General features: G+C 42.4%; 2 protein-coding genes across 2 annotated transcripts in view; both read right to left on the bottom strand.

Annotated features, from left to right (window-relative positions):
- Positions 1-1,248: 1,248 nt before the first annotated feature.
- Positions 1,249-20,095, bottom strand: part of Cbr-vab-10 — a gene marked incomplete at both ends in the record, with an annotated part of 25,151 nt that continues 6,304 nt past the window's right edge. Inside the window, 9 exons of the mRNA XM_002640503.1 lie at positions 1,249-1,726; positions 2,849-2,948; positions 3,463-3,637; positions 3,956-4,466; positions 5,222-6,750; positions 7,982-8,320; positions 8,614-8,802; positions 10,710-10,826; positions 11,856-11,924. Coding sequence (XP_002640549.1) covers positions 1,249-1,726; positions 2,849-2,948; positions 3,463-3,637; positions 3,956-4,466; positions 5,222-6,750; positions 7,982-8,320; positions 8,614-8,802; positions 10,710-10,826; positions 11,856-11,924 — 3,507 coding nt within the window. The remainder of the gene's footprint in view (positions 1,727-2,848; positions 2,949-3,462; positions 3,638-3,955; positions 4,467-5,221; positions 6,751-7,981; positions 8,321-8,613; positions 8,803-10,709; positions 10,827-11,855; positions 11,925-20,095) is intronic.
- On the bottom strand, positions 15,539-16,558 carry CBG15814 (the record flags this gene model as incomplete). The annotated part of the gene is made up of 1 exon (XM_002640504.1): positions 15,539-16,558. One exon carries the CDS (start codon positions 16,556-16,558, stop codon positions 15,539-15,541), a length of 1,020 nt encoding a protein of 339 aa, XP_002640550.1.

The following is a 20,095-nucleotide window of genomic DNA, read 5'->3' as shown; positions in this document are numbered from 1 at the left end:
AATTGTTGTTGCTGGGTGCTCTGAATTCGATTTTTTTTTGATTGTGATAATGATAAGAAATCAATAAAGACTACTGTAGATGGAGAATGGGATTACTGTAGGACTACAAAAAAGACTACAAAAATGGACAATTTTTGCTATCACCTTACTATCAAAACCCATGGATAAAGCGTTGTGAATGGGGGCGGAAAACGAGCAATTTTGGGGGATTTTTGGGGCTGATAATGTCGAATTTCAGCTATTTTCAGCTCAAAGAATGATCATTTTCAGCCATTTTCAGCCTAAAAATGAGTATTTTTCGTCTAAAATTGAGCATTTTCAGTCAAAAAATTGTCATTTTCAGTCATTTTCAGCCATTTCAGGCCTGGAAATATCGATTTTCAGCCATTTCCAGCCCCAAAAACCCCCAAAATCGCTCATTTTCATGTTAATCTACTATCACCAACGGCCTATATGAACAAGACTAGAAACGAAATAGGGACACCCATTTGGCGGGAAAACCAGAAATTCAAAAAATACAAAAATGGAAAGAGAGGACTAACCTGTTTCTGACGTTTCCAGTTCTGAATGAGCACTTGCATCGTCTCGCGACGTTCGAGAATCAGCGAGCTGAGTTGAGCGAAACGGCGATTCAGCAGCTGCAAAATGAATCATTTTCAGCCAAATTTGGACCATTTTCAGTCAAATTTCGACAATTCGCAATCAAATTTCGACCATTTTCAGCCAAGTTCGAGCCGTTTTAAGCCGAATTTTGAACAATTTCAGTCAAATTTAGATCATTTTAAGCCAAATTTTGACTATTTTAAGCCAAACTTGAGCCATTTTTCAGTCAAATTTAGACTATTTTCAGTCAAATTTGAGCCAATTTCAACCAAATTCGAATCATTTTCATTTTCGTGGGAAATCATAAATTTTCAATAATACAAAATTTAGGAATTTCAAAAATTTCAAAATTCCGGATTCAGGGAGCTGAAATTCGTTTCTTTTGCAGAATTATAAAAAATCCCAAAATGTGGAAAATCAGAAAACTGTAAATTCAAAAGTTCTGGAAATTTGAATTTTTTCAGAAATTCAAAATTTTTTGTGAATCTTAGAAAAATGGGGGACATCATTTGCGGCTTGTTTAGAGCTTCAACACGAGCCCCTATTGTGGGGTTACTGTAGTTCTGAAACGTTCCTATTTCTTCTGTGATAAACCAACTATAGAACCAGGTGGCCTAGGAATCTAAAACTAGTCCCCCCCCCCCATGACAAAACACTCACCTCCAGCTCCTCGGTCACAATCTGTGCGCCATTCTTCGGCTGTGGCTTCGTCCGGCGGAACAACGAACGAACGTCGGGTCCGTGTATTCCAACGATCGCATCTCCGTACTGTCCGAGTTTCGCATCGAACATCTTGGCCTTATGAATGAACTCTCCACCCTCTTTGTTCACATTCTCGATGGCTTGAGTGTGTTCTTGAAGATGGGAGTACATCTGGGTGAGCGTATCCAACTGATGCTGATACTCCTCGGGACGCAGCTCATCTGGTTTCCGGAGTCGATTGATTGTCTCCTCGACGTCGTCCAACCACTTGATCTCCGTCTCGTATTCCGATCGATAGACCATTTGAATCTGGAGAGCTTTCTCGACGGCCAGAAGGCGTTCGGCGATTTGAGCGTTCACATTCTCCCAACGCACGTTCAGCTTTTGCACTTCTTCTTCGATAGCGTCAACGTCGGGGTGGCTGAAATTGGGATTACTGTAGTTTTGGAAACGGCTTATGACAGATGGCTTAGAATCCCTAGAACTCCAGAGCCTAGAATCTCAAAACTAGGCCAAGACAAGCTATAGCTAGGAATTTCAAAGCGAGCACAACGGTCTTATTTAGGGTTACTGTAGCTAGATGGCCTAGAATCCCTAAAAATCAAATCTAGGCCAAGGCAGTTTCGTTTGGCTTGTTCAAGAGGTCCAAATTGAGAACACAACTTGGGCGGTGTAGTTACGGAAAACGCTTATGGCCTAGAAACCCGGAACCTTGTCCCTTATCAAATTTTTTCGAATTTGAACAATTTTGGATTACTGTAGTTAGATGGCCTAGAATCCCAAAAAGTTGGTGACCCAGAATTTCAAAACTAGGCCAGCAAAGCCTATTTTTCGCTCGTTTGGAGCTCGCGTCAACAGTCTAGCTAGAGCTCCGAAGCGAGCGCAACGGTCTCATTTAGGGTTACTGTAGCTAGATGGCCTAGAATCCTTAGAAATCAAAGATAGGCCAAGACAGTCTACATTGGCTTATTAAAAGCTCCAAAATGAGCACAACTTGGACGGTCTCGTTTGGGATTACTGTAGTTATTGGAAAAGGTCTATGCTAGATGTCCTAGAATCCCAAATCTAGGCCAGGTTGGTTCGACCGATTTCCTACTATAATTAGAATATATCTATTTGGGATTACTGTAGTTAGATGGCGCTAGGATCCTTAAAGGTTGGTGTCCTAGAAATCCCAAAACTAGTCCCTCTTCAAATTTTCCCGGATTCCCCGGGTTTTTTCTAATTTAAGATTACTGTAGTTACAGGGACCATGACCTATGGCCTAGAATCCCAAAGTAAGACCAGAAAAAAGTTCCAAAATGAGCACAAATTGAAAATTGGGATTACTGTAGTTTCGGAAAAAGGCTCCAGTTATAATCATGATAATTTTGAAGCTCTCTGGGACTACTGTAGTACGTTTGAGTCTTTTGCATTAACCAAATTTGCACCAGCTGGCCTAGGAATCCCCAAAACTAGTCCCTCTTCAAATTTGGTCAGATTTTCACGAATTTCAGCTCAAAATTCCCAGATTTTCAGCCAAAAAATTAAAGAAAACACTCACTGTCCCTCGTTGATACGAGTACGGGCGACGTGTTGGCGGAGCAGTGCGACATTTCTGTTCAGCTGATCGATGACGGTTTGTTGTTGCTGGAAATTTGAAATTACGGATGATCAATCGCTAAAAATCCGATTTTTAGAGCTCAAAATTGCTCCAAAATCATGATTTCAGGGTCCAAAATCATATTTTAAGGTCAAAATCCATGATTTTAGGCTCAAAAATCATGATTTTAGGGTCCAAAATCATGATTTTAGGGTCCAAAATCATGATTTTCAGGTTAGAACCTTCAAAAATCTGACTTTCAGAGGTCAGAATCGCTCAAAAATCACGATTTTAGGGTAAAAATCGTTCAAAAATCATGAGTTCAAGCTAAAAAATCTCGATTTCGAGGTCAAAATTCATGATTTCAGGGTCCAAAATCATGATTTTAAGCTCAAAATCATGATTTTCGGGTCAAAAAGCCTACTTTTCAAGCTCAAAATTGCTCAAAAATCACATTTTCGAGGTCAAAAATCATGATTTTAGGGTCAAAAAGTCCACTTTCCGAGTTCAAAAGTGCTCAAAAATTACACTTCGAAGTTAAAAAACCCCCAAAAAATTCAATTTTCAAGGCTGACAATTGCTCAAAACGCTGCTCACCCTGAGCACCATGTTGATCTCGAGCAACTGCGAGTGGTGTCCACGCAGTTTGTCGAGCGCAGCCGGCAGATCGTCGAATGAGTTCAACGTTATCTCGTGCTGCTTCACGATGTCAGCGACTTCGACCATGCCATTCAGAACCGACTCCAATACCTGCAAAATTGGGAAAATTAGCATATTTAAGGGTATTTAAGGCTGGAAATGAGATTAGAAATCGTTTCTTTTTTTGGGGGGGGGCTTATTTCAGCTGAAAATGGCCCAAAAGGCCATTTTTAAAAGATTTTCAGAGTCGTTTTCAGCCAAAATAAGCCAAGATGGCTCAAAATTCCCTATTTCAGCTGAAAATGGCTCCGAAAACTCACATTTTCAGATTTTTAAGAACCGTTTTCAAATAATATTCTGCAATTTCAGGCCTATTTCAGCTGGAAATGGCTTTTTTCAGTTCTCGAAGCTCAAAAACCACCTGCTCACCTTGATTCGCTCGACATACATCCTCGACAAGTCCCACAAATCATCCCAAAGTCCATTCAAACGATCATGATTGACACGTTGCGTCGGCGTGGGGTTTGGCAGTTGACGGAACAGCTCCTTGACGTTGGCAACGTCTCCATCAAGGGCCTGAAGGGCATCCTCGAATCTCTTGTGCTCATGAATCACGCGTTCCAGCTCTTCCGGTGATCGAGAGACTGGCTTGCCGACGGCGTCGTTCAGCTTTCTCCACGCCTCCTCCAGTTTTCTGAGCAATTCCGACATCTTCTGATCGTATTGAGACGCCCAATCGGGCTCTGGTGGCTTCTGCGAGGCGTTGAGCAGATTCCAAAAGTGTTCGTTCGTCTTGCGGAGTTCCTCACGGAGGCGGAGGGCCAGCGGATCGTTGGGATCCAGTTCGGAGAGCAGTTTGTTCGCGTCGTCGTTCAACGCCTTCATGATTGCGTCACGTTGGTCGGGATCGATCGAGTTGAACGTGTCCAGGTCCCAGCCTCTGCAAAATCGCGAAGTTTAGGGGCCGTTTTCAGGCTATTTTAAGCTATTTCAAGTTAATTTCAGACACTTTTTAGGTCATTTAAGGCTATTTCAGAGCCATTTTGAGGCCATTTTCTACTATTTCAGACTAGTTTTGGTCATTTTTAGATGATTTTCAGTCAATTTTTAGATCTTTTTTAGAACTATTTAAGACTATTTCCGGCTACTTTAGGTCATTTTCCCCCCATTTCTATCAGAAAATTCGATGAAAATCGGGTCTAGAATGTTCTAAGAACACCGAAAACAGTCATAAATCGATTTTCAAGGCTAATTCTTCGGCCATTTTGGGCCGTTTCAGGCTATTTTAAGGTTATTTAAGGCTTTGTCACGCTATTTAGGTCTATTTTTGGTAGTTTCAGACACGTTTTCAGATGGTTAAGGGCACATTTATTATCCATTGCCAGACTTTTAAAAGAGTCTATTTTAAGCTATTTTCAAGCCGATTTCAGGCTTTTTAGACAAGTCAAGGCCCTTTTAGACCGTTTCCAGGCTAGTTTTCGGCCTAAAATGTTGTAAAATAGGACTGGAACGGCCTAAAAATAGCCTTCTGAAGGCCATTTTACTATTTACTATTTTTAGATAATTTTTGGGGCTATTTCAAAACTTTTTCAAGCCATTTCAAGGCCAATTTTAGGTCATTTTAGGCTATTTTCAGGGCTACTTCAGGCCATTTTCAGCCCATTTCCCCCCTTAAAAGTTCTAAAAAAAACTCACTGAATAGTTCTCATTGTGTTCAGAACCATGTTGAATCGAACCATTCGATGCTTCTTCTCCCACAACTTCTTGAGCTTCTCGAATTGTTGAAGTAGGCGATTCAAGAATGCCGTCAGACGGGCATCTGGTGGTGGGATACGGAACACAACCGATGGTACTTGTCCCTCGACTCCCGACAAATCCCTCACAGTCCATTTGATCAAATCCGAGTTGTCGAGCAGAACAACATCATCTCCCGCCTTGATTGTGATGTTCTGATCCGCGTAGTCACACAGGGCAGTTACAGTAATCGGATGCGGAATCCTCTCTCCTCGCTGCCACAACGGCGAGATTGAAGCACATCTCTCGGTGAGTGCCATCAGCACCTGATGGTACTTGTTCAGAATCTCCTTGATCTCATCAAGCTCCCTCAGGAACCTCTCTCCCTCCTCCAAACTGAAGTCCGTTCGATTGTAGTTGTTCTCAAGACGTGCCGATTGTTCCTCAATCCATGCTTCCGCATCGGCAGCCTCCTCCATAAACGACTTGAGGTTCAGCGCGTCGCGGAGGTGCTCTTCAAGGCATTTGGATAGGGCCAGCAGCCAATCCCATTGAGTTTGCATTGTTTTCAGATAGATCTCGATTACTCGCACAGCCGGATGTCCTTGATTGAGAAGAGCCGCTCCTTGATTATGCACATCGTTGTATTGCTTCTCTCTGAGCTCCATCTCGTGCAGCAACTGTTTGTAGTAGTTGGTGAGCATTGGAAGGTCCAGCTGTTTGATATCGCTCCAATTACGGGTCACCTCGATTCTCTCCCGATCTGAAACCCAGATGAGCTCGAGCTGTGCAGCACGTACAAAGGCAATCAGAGAATCCAGATCCAGCATTCTTCCAGCACTCAAATCCCTCAGCTGCTGGTATTCCGACTCCAAGACTCTCAGCAATTCACAGTATTCGTAGGTGTCTTCAGCGGAGACTTCAGCTTGTCGGGCGATGCATTCATCAACGTTCTGTCTGAAGTCCTGGATGTCTCGGTTGTCGAGCTTGTGCTGCTCGAAGATGTGTTCCAACGTCTCCAGATCCTCCAGGAACTCCATCGTCGTCAGTTTCTCCATTCTCACTCGGACCCATTCGATACACTCTTCCACTCTGCTGAACGACGTCTGTCTCATGTTCTCCAGACGTGCTTGATTCTCTTTGTGCAGTGTATCCGTACGGACTCCCAGCCGAACCAGAATCTGATTGGTGAGCCGGTCGAGATAGGCGGTTCTTCGTTGGTGCAGTCCGTAGACTCTTCGGTAGAAGTCGTTGGCTTCTGGATGTTGCATAGTCTTCAGCTCTTCGACCAACTCGAAAAGCTGAGCAATCGGTGCCTCGAGGGCATTCAAATCGTCCACGATCTCGGTTACGGTACGCTCGACGGCTGCTGGTGGGGAGGTGTCGACACGAGCCTCGACGTCTTCAATTCTCTTCAGAATCAGGTCCAGCTTCTCGTTGACGATTCCGATTCCACGGTCCAGACGGCTGATGATGTCCGATGAGTTTCCCTGGAATAGAAAATAGGGGTTTTGGGGGGTAATTGGCCAATTAACTAGTTAATTGGGGGAGGATCATAGGGTAATGAGGGTCTAAAATTGCTCAAACATGACCCATTTTTCATTTTTCGAGGGTCTAGGCGCCTTTAAACTGGCAAAAATTGAATATTTAAGCAAAATTTGTCGTGTTTGAGCTCATTTCAAAGCATTTTCGGGCCTTTTTAGACTGAAAAATGAGCTTTTTAGGTCAATTTTCGACATTTTTTGGAATTCAAAATGCCCAAAAACGGAAGATTTAGAGTCCAAAAAAACGTAGATTTAGGAGATTATGATTCCTGGAAAATTCTTCGAATTTAGGCGAAATTTTTTAGAGAAAAAGCTCAAAATGCGTTGTGTTTTTACTCATTTTTGGGTTGTTCCAAAATCTGAGTTTTCAGATTTTGAAGCAATTTTTTACAAGTTTCGAGCTCAAAATCTTGATTTTTAGGTCAATTTTTGAAATTTTCGCATTCTTAAAAAACTCAAAAACCGGAAATTCGTCATTTTCAGCAATTTCTGTGGTTCGAAAACTGGAAATTTTGAGATTTTGAAGCAATTTTTGACAAATTTCGAGCTCTAAATCTCGATTTTTTGGAGCATGTTCATCATTTTTAGGTCGATTTTTGACACTTTTTGGAACTTTCGAGTGCCCAGAAACGGCAAATTTAAGGCCGGAAGGGTGGATATAGGTCATTTTGGCACCAATTTTCAGCATTTTCAGACAAAAGGTTCATTTTTAAGCAATTTCTGGGGTTCAAAAACTCGAATTTTCAGATTTTTAAGGCGATTTTCGAGCTCTAATTCTCGATTTTTGGGTCATTGTCATCACTTTTAGGTCGATTTTTGACATTTTTGGTATTTTTAAAAGCCCAAAAACGGCTAATTCGTCGTTTTCAGCCATTTTTTGGGTTCCAAAACTTGAAATTTCAGATTTTTAAGGCATTTTTGACAAATTTCGAGCTCTAAATCTCGATTTTTTGGAGCATGTTCATCCCTTTTAGGTCGATTTTTGACATTTTTGGAGCTTTTGAGTGCCCAAAAACGGCAAATTTCAGCCTAAAAGAGTGGATATAGGTCATTTTGGCACCAATTTTCAGCATTTTCAGACAAAATGAGGCGTTTTTGAGCCATGTTTTGAGTGTTTTTGCATGCAAAGAGTGTTAGTTATCACAGAGACAATTATGGTTAGTTCTCACAAAGATACCTCCTGTACACGATGATGTTCCAACAGATCGAATCGTCGATCGATCGAATTCAACAACTCCTGCCACACCTTCTGAAGCTCGCGAGCACTGAGCTCATGGGGAATCGCAAAGAGCTCCGTGGACCTCATCATCTTCTCTAAATGATCGTAGACAAGGCATAGGCGTCGTTTCTGCTCCTCTCTTGGTGGTAGGTCGTCGTCACGGAAGCGTTGAAGTTCGTAGATCAGTTCAGATGACGTTCCTTGGAGAAGGCGATCGTTGACGAGCTGGATGGCACGCACCACCCATTCGCGCCATTCGTACGCCTCTTCGATGTACTCGTCTTGCACTTTTTGAAGCTAGAAAAATTGCGACACATGGACACACAGACAGACAGACAGACATGTAGATGTGGGGTTATTTTGACATTGAAAAACTGATGTTTTGTGGGTCAAAATCCCCAATTTTTGACATTTTAGGAGTCATTTTTCATCAAAAATCCATTGTTTTAGGCCAATTTCAGGCCAAAATTGACATTTTCAGCGTCATTTTCCATGAAAAATCCAATTTTCTGGACCTAATTTAAGCCAAAATTGACATTTTCAGAGTCATTTTTTATCAAAAATCCCATTTTCCAGGGGCTAAAACCCACCTTATTAAGCTCTGGAAGGTGTGGAAGAGCATTGTAGAGAGACGAGACGTAGGTGATGATCGACTTCTCGTCTGGATTATTGGTATCGACGTCTTCGGCATCGAGAAGACGTGAGACGCCGAATTCGCGTTCCGCCGCGGCGAACGCGTTGTCGAGACGCTCTCGGTTGGACACCGATTCGTCGCTGATCTGCAAAATAGAGGGGGAAAATTAGGATTTCTAGGCAATTCCTGAGCAATTTGGAGCATTTCTAGGCAGTTTTCAGAGAAAATCAAGGTATTTTGAGCCATTTTTAGCCTATTTCAGCCTAGATTCTAAGCCTAGCTTTCCAGTAATTTCTGAGCGATTTGGAGCATTTCTGGAGCAATTTCAGCGAAAATCGAGGTATTTTCAGACATTTTCGAACCATTTTGAGTCATTTTTGGACCATTTTCAGTTATTTAACGACCTATTTTAAGCCAATTGCAGCATTCTGGCTTATTTTCAGCTATTTTTGGACCTTTTTCTGTAATATAAAGGCCGATTTCTAGCCAAATTTCAAGCCATTTCTGAAATTTCACACCTCAAAGCCTCATTTTTAGACAGTTTTGCCCTTTTTGCGGGATCAATCTCAGCTAAATTCCGCCGAAATTCATCTAGATTTAGGTCGAAAATTTTTTGATTTTTAAGTCGAATTTCAGCTAATTTCAATCCAATTTCAGCCTTATTTTAAGCCATTTTCGGGGCCTTCTAAACTCAAATTACAGCATTTCTGCCTCATTTATGGCAGCCTGTTCTAGGCCAATCGCAGCGATTTAAGCCATTTTTCTTGAATTTTACCGATTTCAGCCTATTTTCAGCCTATTGTGAGCCAATTTCAGACTACTTTTATGCCATTTTTTTGCCATTTTCAGTCAATTTCAGTTTATTTTGAGCCAATATCAAGCCTTAAAACCCCTCATTTTCGTCCCTTTTCAAAGTTATGGCAAGCCTCCAAAAATTCCCGTTTTTTCGCGAATTTTCAAAATTTCCACTTATCACTTATCACCTAGGGGGGGGGGGGGGGGGGCACACCTTCTTCTTCTTAACCCCTACAGAAATTCCCATTTTCCTCTTACACAACAAACAAAAAAAGGAGGCACTTCCAAGGTCTTCTTCCGAGAACAAGGTGTGTGTCTTCACTGCTTTCTCTAGCCACTCTCTTCCAATCATACACTCTCTAGCCACGCCCATTTCTCTAGCTACTCTCTTCAAATCCCATACTCTCTCTCTCTCGTCTTTTTTTCCTTTTTTTTGCAGTCATCAGAAGAATCTAAACAGGAAATCAGCGCTCTCCTCTAGATGCCACACTATTTCTCTCTACTGATAACACTAATCACTTCCCCCTCTTCAGATGCCTATGAATTGTGAATTCTAACGTCTTCTGATGAAGAAGAAGACGTCAAAGAAGAATACTTATTACACTATCTCTCTGTCTCCAATCATCATGATTATCGTTATTTCCAAAATGATTGAAGCATCTGAATTCTAGAATTCTGGTTTTCGCGTTTCGAGTGATTAGTGGCAATCAAGAGGTGATTGGAAGAGAGAGAAAGTACTAATACTAGCACTGATTAAATGATAAATTGATAAATTATAGGAGAAGGACGGGTGTGTGTGTACTAAAACTGGAATCATTTTTTGGCCTGAAATTGGTTTGGGATGTAGGTCAATATAGGCTTAGAATAGGCTTGAAATAGGCTTGAAATAGGCCTAAAATAGGCTTAAAATGGCTTAAACATAGGTCTGGAAATGGCTAAAAATAGTCTTAAAATGACGACCAGATATCAAAACATTTGGTCCAGATTGGTCTAAAATAAGCGGAAATGGCTTAAAATAGGCTGAAAGGGACTTAAAATGGGCTAAGAGCGGTTGAAAATAGCCTAAAAATCGCCGGAAATCGCTGGAAACTGGTCCAGATGAGTCTAAACAACCTTTTAGGCTAACTGGACCGATTTTCAGCCAATTTTTAAGGCTAAAATCGGCTCAAAATGCCTATGAAAGTGGTCCAAAATCGGTTCCTGCTCGAAAAATCGCTCATTTTGCTCATTTTTTTGCTGCAAAAAAGAAAGACTCACCTTATTCCAATCGATAGCATTCGGCCGATATCGATGGAGAATTGCGTTGAAGGCGAGTCCGTCACGCCATGAGCTCGAGAAGTTGTTCACATTCACACGAGGATAGCCGGCGGTCACCTGAAGCATAAAGGAATGAGTTACAGTAATCCAGAAGAGCTACAGTAATCCAAAACTAGTGATCCTAGGGGGTACAGTAATCATACATAAAAATCGACTAATCCTAAAAGACGAAGCAATTCGAGAGCTACAGTAACCCCGGATGGTATTGCTCATCCTAGATTTCTACAGTATTCCTCTAAAGGTACAACTACAGTAATCCATATTGCCACAGTAGTCCTAATAATCAGAGGTACAGTAATCTTCTTCAGACTACCCTAAACGGTTTTTGTATTCGATTACGCATGCTAACTCCTACGGTAATCCTAAAAGAAGAATCAGTAGTATATTGCTCATGTTAAATTCCTACAATAAGCCTCAGTTCGTCAAAAAAGGAAAGCTTTCGAAAAGTACAGTAATTCTAAGCGATCCAAAAACTTACAGAAAAATGTTATAAAGCAAAATACAGTAATCCAAAATTAGTGATACTAGGAGATACAGTAACCATCTCCGAGCTACAGTAATACAAAAAAAAATACGGTTTGCCATAAACGAAACTTTTCCAAGTACAGTAATCCTAAAAGACGAAGCAATCCGAGAGCTACAGTAACTCCGGATGGTATTGCTCATCCTAAAAACTACAGTAATCAATAACCTACAGTAAACCCATGTGGTACAGTAATCCTAATAGTCAGAGGTACAGTAATCTTCTTCAGACTCCCCTAAACGGTTTTAGGTTATGGTCAATTGCTCATGCTAGGTAGAAATTACAGTAATCCTTGAAAACTATAGTATTCCAGGATCTACAAAAAGAGTCCTAGAAAGCTATCAATATCTACAGTAATCCTTGAGGACCTTCGGTCCAAACAACAGTTGTCCCGGCGGATTGCTCATCTTCTAGATCCCTATAACTACAGTAATCCTATTCCTCCGTTTTTCGATGATTGTACTGTAGCATTGCTCATTTCTAGACTCATTTTTTCTCGTTTTTGCCGATTCTGGCGTCCAAAATACTGTATTTTTCGAAGTGTTTCCTCCCAAATTGCTCACCTTTCGCGCCCATTGAAGCAGTGCGTCGCGCGCCGATGTCGCATCGCTTCCATGTAACGCTTCGGAGACCTGAAAGTAGATTGAATTGGAACATTTGGAATTGGCACAGGACTTTTGAAAAGCAATCAACATGTGGACAAAATAGGGGGGTTCAGGGGGCTTTCAGCAGTGTGTTTAATGCTGAAAATTAGGATTTTATCAGGTATTAATTAGTGAGCAAAAATCACGGTTTTCCGAAAATTTTGGCTCATTCCGAGTCCAATTCCACTCAAAAGATGCTCATTTTGGGGGGGGGGGGGGGGTTCAAAACCCATTAATTCCGACTTTTTTGCATTCAAAATTGCTGGATTCTGGCTCATTTTCGCTCATTTTTCTGCCTTTTCTGCCCCCTCTTTTTGGGTCCATATTTTCTCTCAAAAATCGCTCTTTTTGGCTGATTTTGGCTTTGGGATCGAAAATGCCAATTTCGAGTGAAAATGAACCCAAAATTGACGGTTTCCGGTCGTTTTGGCTCAATTTTGCAGTAATTTTGCGTCCGTTTTCACTCAAAATCTGCTAGTTTTTTGGCTCAAACTTCCCCCCATTTTCGACTCTTTTCCCCTCATTTTTCCCTCAAAATTTTCCTCTAGTTCCAAATGTTCACCTTGCCTCCGCTTTGGTAATTCATGTGTCCTCTCTTGTATGTACCTACCTAGGCCCCCCCTCCCGGGTTGTGCATACATACAGAAACCGCTCTGGTAGGCAAGGCGCTGTCTCTTTTGTATTCAAAACTATGCGGGGAAAAAAATGGGTTGGGTGGGGAGAGAGAAACTAGTCATAGAAGTGAAAATTAGTGGAAATTTGATCGGCTAATGTCCATAGGGGGGGGGGGGGTCCAGAATTAAGAGTTTTCTGCTAGAAATGAGCCAATTTAGATCCATTTTTGGACTCCAAAATGAGCAATTTTTGGCTGGAAAATCAAATTTTGGCATTCTAAAAACGGATTTTCCAGGCTCAGAATCCTTAAAATCAAGGGTTCTAAGCCATTTTTGGACTTCAAAATGAACAATTTCTAGCACGGAAAATCGAATTTCGGCCGCTGAAAATGGGATATTTTTCAGCTCGAAATCTGGACTTTTAGAGTCCAAAAATTGGATGCACGGAAAACCCAATTTCGGGTGCTCTAACATTGGATTTTCGGCTGAAAATCTCGGTTTTTAGACAAAAAAAAACAATGGATTTTCCAGGCTCAAATTCTTGGGTTTTTTTGGACTCCAAAATGAGCAATTTTCACTCGAAAATCAACATTTCGGGGTTTTAAAAATGGATTTTCCAGACTCAAAATCCTTGAAATCAAGGGTTTTGAGCCATTTTTGGACTCCAAAATGAGCAATTTTTGCCCGAAAAATCGAATTTCGGGCTCTAAAACTGGAATTTTCAGCTCGAAATTCTTAAAATCGATGATTTTGGACTTCAAAACACTGGTTTTTGATGAGTTTTAAGCATTTTTCGATTCCAAAAATCTTATTTTTTCTAGTTTCCCTGACCTTGATCCCCCCCCCCCCTATTCCCATTCTTATTCCTCCTCTTCTTCTGAATTTCGTTTATCAAAATTCCTTCTTCTTCTTCTTCTTCTTCTGATATCAACATATCAACACTTATCAATAACAAAACCCCCATTTTTTGGCCAACTCTGTATACTTCAAGAAGACGAAGAAGAAAACAAAAATAGGGGTTGGTTGGGTGTGGTTCTTCTTCTTCTTCTTCTTCTTCTTCTCCTGGCCACATATAGAAATTCAAGATGGGAAGAAGAAGAAGAAGAAGAAGAAACCATCACATTATCAATCAAAAAAGTGGGAGAAGAAGAAGGAATTCTTCATCGAGAGAAGAATTTGTTACTGTCAAAACTAGATTCAACACGTTGCAGGGTTTCAGAAGACATCAAATTCAGAGGAATTTCGGATCTCCAAAACGTCAAAGTATGCTCTGTAATCTAAAAATGAGCAATTTTGACTCAGGGAAATTCGAGGATTTAGGGTCAAAATGAACCAATTTTTGAACTCCAAACGACTCTATCCAAGTTAGAAGTGGACACAGAAATCCGAATTTCGAGCCTCAAACAACCTTGGGATCTAGGATCTAATCCATTTTCGAGCTTAAAATGAGCGATTTTTTGACTCTAGCCAGGATCGCTCAGGGCTCAAAATGAGCTCAAAAAATCCGATTTTTTCTCTGACCCCTCTCTTTGAATCTCTAGTCTCTAGTCTCCCTAGTGTCGAACCAGGATCTATTCCCACCGATTTCTGTTTTTTATTCGTTTTCCCTCTCTCTCTCTCTCTTCTTTTGTATTCACATTCAAACATCTCGAATTCTACCACCATCCGTTCATCCATTCCCTATAGCATATAGCCAATTCATCGGGACGGTTCGGTTCGGCGGACGATGCCTCCTCCGACAACACAAAGGTCGAGACTTTTGGAAATGCGCGAAATGCAAAGATTTAAAGGGGGGGGGGGGGGGGAAGTCTCAAGCGTATCCTCCTCCTGTTTTGCATATATACATCGTCGGGGGTATTTATGAAAAACGACGTCGAGAATTGGATTCTAACGACTACAATTTGGATCATAGGAATCTTCTAGAATCCAAGCAGAATCCTGACCAGGCCATGAAACTTCGGAATCGGTTGGAAAGTGTCTAGAGGGACCATTCTCCATAGAACTCTCAAGCTGTTCCTTGCTGTGTAGATAGTGCTTACTTATTCTAGCTGACCTGGCTAAGCCAGAATCGCTAGCTTAGCTCATCTAGCTGAGCCCTAGCTGATCCAGGAGAGCCAGAATTTCTAGCCTAGCAGGCCTAGCTAAGTCAGAAGTTCCAGCTAATCTTGCTGAGCCTTAAGAGCTATCCTAACTGATCAATGAGCCCTAGCTGATCTTTTTCTAGTTGACCTAGCTTATCTAGCCGAGCCAGAATTTCTAGCCCAGCTCATCTAGCTGATCCAGAAGCCTTCAAAATCCTCCTAGGGCGTGTTGCCAAGGTTATTTTCCTACTCTCCATAAACCTTTCTCTCCCCTCTTCTTCTTCCTTTTATGACTCTACAGTACTACTACTACTTCTGCTGATGAATTCATTAATCGAGGGAAGAAGAGGAGATAGATGAATCGAACAGATATCTCTGTCTCTCGGGGGGGGGGGGCGTGTACCGAGAAATAAGAAGAAGAAGAAGAAGAAGAAGAAGAAGACGTCAAGGTTCTAATTGCGGAAGGCGGCGGTGGTGGCCGAAAGTCATAAACAATCTCTCCTGAGAGAGAGAGATAGATAAGGAAGAGGTCAATTGGAAAATGAGGAGAATCAACAGGAAAGGACCGGATTCTAGATTCCAGTCCTTCTAGAAGCCCTTAGAATGATTTAGAAGCTTCTAGAAATGTTTTGACGAGGTTATCAAAGATTCTAAACAGCTCTAAAGACTCTAGAACGTTCTAGAGGGGGGTTCTAAAAGGATCCACTCCTAGAAGGGTCTAGAAGCGCCCTCAGGATGGTCTAGCAGAAGCCAGAAGGATCTAAAAGCTACTAGACGGCTCTAGAAAGATCCTGAACCTTCTAGAACGATTCAAAAGCAGGTAGAAGTCCAGAAGCAAAATGAGAAAATCAATCTAGAGGTCAACATAGATGACGTTGAATCAATCTAGAAGACATCAATATAGAAGTCAAGCTAGATGGAAGCTGAATTGCTCCAAATCGATTTCTAAGGATCCAAGAGCTCTAGAAGTTTCCAGATAGTCCAAAAACTCTACCTCGTCCCTCCTCATGGATCTGGATCGTTCCCGCTCGCCACGCGTCTTCTTCACCCGTTGCACCTTCCTCTCAAAGTGCTCTCGCGTCTCGTAGCTCGAGCTCTCCGAGAACCCTCCCTGCTGGTGTGTCTGATACGCATTCTGAAGGTGTCGATTGTCGGCGTGATGCATGATTTGTCCGTTCGCTCCGACGACGTGTCCGTTGCCAGATCCTCCATAACCACCAGCACCACCGTTTCTATACTCCTCATAGTAGCTCGACGAGTTCTGTCCTCCTCCTCCTGCGGATCCTCCGATTGCTTGTTGTTGTTGACTGTTGCTCGAATGAAGGTGTTGTTGACTTCCGGCACGAGAGGACTCCGACTTCCGCTCGGCCTTCTTCGAATAGCTTCGCACCACTTTCAGCATGGTTAGCGTTGTGGCGACGGCGAGTAAAAGTAGTGATGTTGTGGCTAGTGACGATGTCGCATGCCAAACGTACGAGTCGCAATGATCGCACGCGTGTGAGCTAGAAGAAGATGTATAAGGATCGGAAGGAGATTCAGAAGGTTCCAAAAAACAAAACGATTGCGGTTTCAATGAAGAAGACGTTGATGAAAAAAGAAATGGAAACTTTCGAATCAACGATGATTCTGCTGAAGGCGACGACGACGACGACGACGGTGGAAAAGAAGACGCAGAAGTCAAAGGAATCATTGCGTCTCCTCCTAAAGTGGGCGGAGTCTCGGCGCCTCGCCCACCGCCTCCCACACCCTCTCGGCCGAACTGTACTAGTTCTCGGTCACCTCCTCCTCCTCCCAGCCTTCCGCCAGCGCCTTGTTTAGTGCTGCTTGTTGGCACTGGGGTCGGTGGAATGGAACAAGAGATGCCAAGTGTGTAGCACAACATTTCGTGAGCCAAGTGCACCACGAATTCCACTATTGAGAGCAGCATTTCGATTTTTTGTGGAGTTTTTGAAAATCGGGATCTCCAAAATGCTCCAAAAATTCATTCAATGTAGAGCTAAATTTGAAGCTCAAAATGTTTCAAAAACTGTCAAAATAGTTCCAAGCAGATTCCAGAAGTCTACAGTACTCCAAAAATCGCTTCGGAGCCAAACTTGAAGCTCGAAATGCTCCAAATCGCTTGATACGGCTCTTGGGATCCTCTAGACTCTTCTTCAAAAATGGGCGGAGTCTTCTAGAAAGCTCAAAAAACTCCAAATCTCGCTCAGGAGATGATCCAGAATCGTCAGAATCGCTTATCACGGATTGAGGATGCTCCAAATGCTAGCCAGAAGCTCTAGACGCTTCAGACGCTCCAAAACGCTTCTGATCTTGCTCAGGATGCTCCAGAATCTTCAGAATCCCTTCCAACACGTTCTAGGTTCTCCAGAAGCTTTCCAGGCGATCCAAAAGACCCCTAAATCTTGATTAGGCTGCTCCAGAAACCTCCAAATCGCTTCTCACGAATTCAGGATACTCTGATATTGCTCAGAAGTCTCCAAACCCGTCAAAATTGTTCCTTAAACGAGCAACATAATCTCTTGAAGCTTAAAAATGATATCCAACCTATGTTCAAAACTCTAGGACGTTCCAGGAGTTTCTAAAAGCGTCCAGAAGAGATCCAACTCCAAAATTCACCGGTTCAGAGCAATAGTGTAGTAGAATGGAATCCAATAATTAGTGTATCTCCATTAACAATATGAATAGTATTACTGTCAAAATGAGAGGGATCAAGCACAAACACAGTGTGTGTGTTGGCTTCTGCCTCCTGTCGGCGGTATCTTTCCGTATATGAAGCAGGGGGGGGGGGGTCGATGCAGTTCTCAATGTGTGTGCATTTTTATTATATGCATATAAATATAACAAATATTTCCTTCTCTTTCTCTCGTCTTCTCTCTCTTTTTTCGACTATAAAAATCGCTGCATTTTCAGCTTTCCAAACTGTTCTCAGTTCATTTTTCTTCGTCTTTTTCGCAAAAAAAGTTCTCAGTCCGCTGAGAGAAATATGTGATTCCGCTTGCTTGCACTGTTTGCGTTTTGGCTTCATCATCTTCGGTTGGGTCGTCTTCTTCTTCTCCAATGTTTCTTTTCGTTTCTCAGTGATGATGGGAAGAAGAAGGAGAAATTTCGGGAAGAGGAGCAAGTGAGCGGGTGTTAACCTTTCGGAAGAATGTTCAGGGAGCCTCAGGGATCTAGGAATCCAAGGAATCCAAGAATCCAGAAACTCTCAAAACTTTAGGGAATCTAAGAATCCTCCATACTCCTTAGAATCCTCTAGACGCCTCGAGTTTGCTCCAGAGTCCTCTAAAGTCCTCTAGGACCCTCTAGTATCTTCCAGAGCCTTCCAGAATCCTCCAGAAACCTCAGAACCGAGGAATCCAGGAATCTTTCAGAATCTAAAAATCTAGGAATCCAAGGATTTAGGAATCCTCAAGAATCCAGGAATCCAGGAGTTCTCTAGAATTCAGAAATCTAGGAATCTGCAAGGATCTAAGAATCCGGGAATCCAGAAATTGTCTAGAATCGAAGAATCCAGGAATTTAGGATTCCAGAAATCCTTAAGAATCTAGGAGTCTAGGAGTTCTCTAGAATTCAGAAATCCAGGAATCTGTAAGGATCTATGAATCCGGGAATCCGGCAAGTGTCTAGATCTAAGAATCTAAGAATTTGAGAATCCAGGAATCTAAGTATCCAAAAGCCTCCAAAATCCTCTAGGATACCCAGAATTTGCCAGAATCATCTAGACTTCTCTAGAATCTTCTAGGACCCTCTAGAGTCCTCTACGAACCTCTAGAATTCTCTATTCGTCTCCAGAATGTTCCAGAATGTTCCAGAATCTTCTATTATCCTCAAGGACCCTCTAGTATCTTACCAGAATCTTCCAGAACCCTTCGAATCTTCTAGGAACCTCCAGAATGCTCCAGAATTATCTAGAAACCACTAGGCGCCGCCAGAATGCTCCAGAACCCTCGGCAACCTCTGGGCGCATTCAGAATGCTTCAGAATCCACCAGAACCTTCTAAAAAAGGGACCGAGCTCTCCAAAGTGCTCCTGGCACCTTTTAAAACTTTCCAATGCTTCTTCCTCTCCGTTTCCAGCCTTTTTCAAAGTTTCACCCCAAAGAGAAAATGAATGACGGCGGCGTGCTGCGTGCTGCCACACCCATCATCAGAAGCAGGCATCTACCGTTTTCAATGTTTTGTCTCTCTCGAAGGAAGGGCGTGAACCCAACACAACGTCTTCTTCTTCTTCTTCTTCTTTCATGTGATCACCTCTTCTTCTTCTTCAGGCGTACACACAACAATAGGGCGGGGCAGGTAGAGGAAGAGAGAGAGAGACATCGAAACTTGTCAAATTGATTGATTCATACTAGGGAAGGGGCGAGAAGTAAACGATTTGAATCATCCTCATCCTCCCACCTAGGCAATCATCATCATCATCCCAAATCAATCCGTTGTGGCCTCCTCCATGAAAGCGAAGGGGTCTTCTGTTGAAAAACACCGTTGGATAGAAAACACTCTAATTATCCGCAAGCATCCGTGACCTCCTCTTGGGGTAGTAGCTAAAACGGCAATCGTGTGAATCCTCCACCGGGGGATATGAGGTATTAGGGAACGTCCAGAACCATCACTTTCCAGATTTCCAGCATCCAAAAGTCTAGAAGCCTCTAGAACCCTCCGGCGCACAGTCTGGGAGTCTAGGTTTCCAGTCTAGAAGCATATTCAGAAGCATCTAGTCTAGATTTGAAGACTCAAAGCGTCCTGAACCTTCTAGAACTCTCTGGACGTGCTCATCTAGCTTGTCAAGGTTTCAGATTATTCCAGAGCGTTTAAGAGGAGCTGGGAACGTCTAGAACCATTCAGAACTCTCTCTTGCTCAGTCTCGAATCTTTTTGTGATCCTCCAGGTCTCCCATCTAGATCTCATCTTCCAGATCTTTAGGCCTCATCTTTCAGATTCAGATCATCAAGAGGTTCCAGATCATTCCAGAACAGTCTGGGGGGCAAACCCTCTTTTCCTACCTCAAAAAAGGGTAAATCGCCGCCTACGACATTTCGATTCGTTTTGTTTGGGGTTGACATGTTCTCTGTCTCGCTTTCTCTAATTCCCTTCGTCTAGGTGTCTAGAATCTCCATTTCCTGTGGTGCCTTTTGCAACACAAAATAAGACGATCGTGGCAGTCTTGGAGAAGACATACAGGGCAATTACAGCTGACACATTTTGTTTGGAACACACAGCGAGAGAGAGAGAGAGAGGGGGGAGGAAAGAAGAGAGATTCTGTAGGCGTAGCTTCCTGAGAGCTCATAACTCGTTTGAAAATCCACTTTTCGAATCAGTCCAAATTGCAGAATGTAGATCTTGTTAAGCTCTACAAATCGATACCAAATTTCGGGAATCAAATCTTAGAGCTTTTCGCCTATTTTTGAATTCTCGCTTTTGTGAACGTACGCCAAGACTTAAAGGCATACTTGTAACGGACCGGGGCC

This window comes from Caenorhabditis briggsae (assembly GCF_000004555.2).
Source record: "Caenorhabditis briggsae complete genome, chrI, whole genome shotgun sequence".
Taxonomy (NCBI): domain Eukaryota; kingdom Metazoa; phylum Nematoda; class Chromadorea; order Rhabditida; family Rhabditidae; genus Caenorhabditis; species Caenorhabditis briggsae.
Note: the sequence above shows the minus strand (reverse complement) of the source record. Positions and strands in the feature narration are given on the sequence as shown.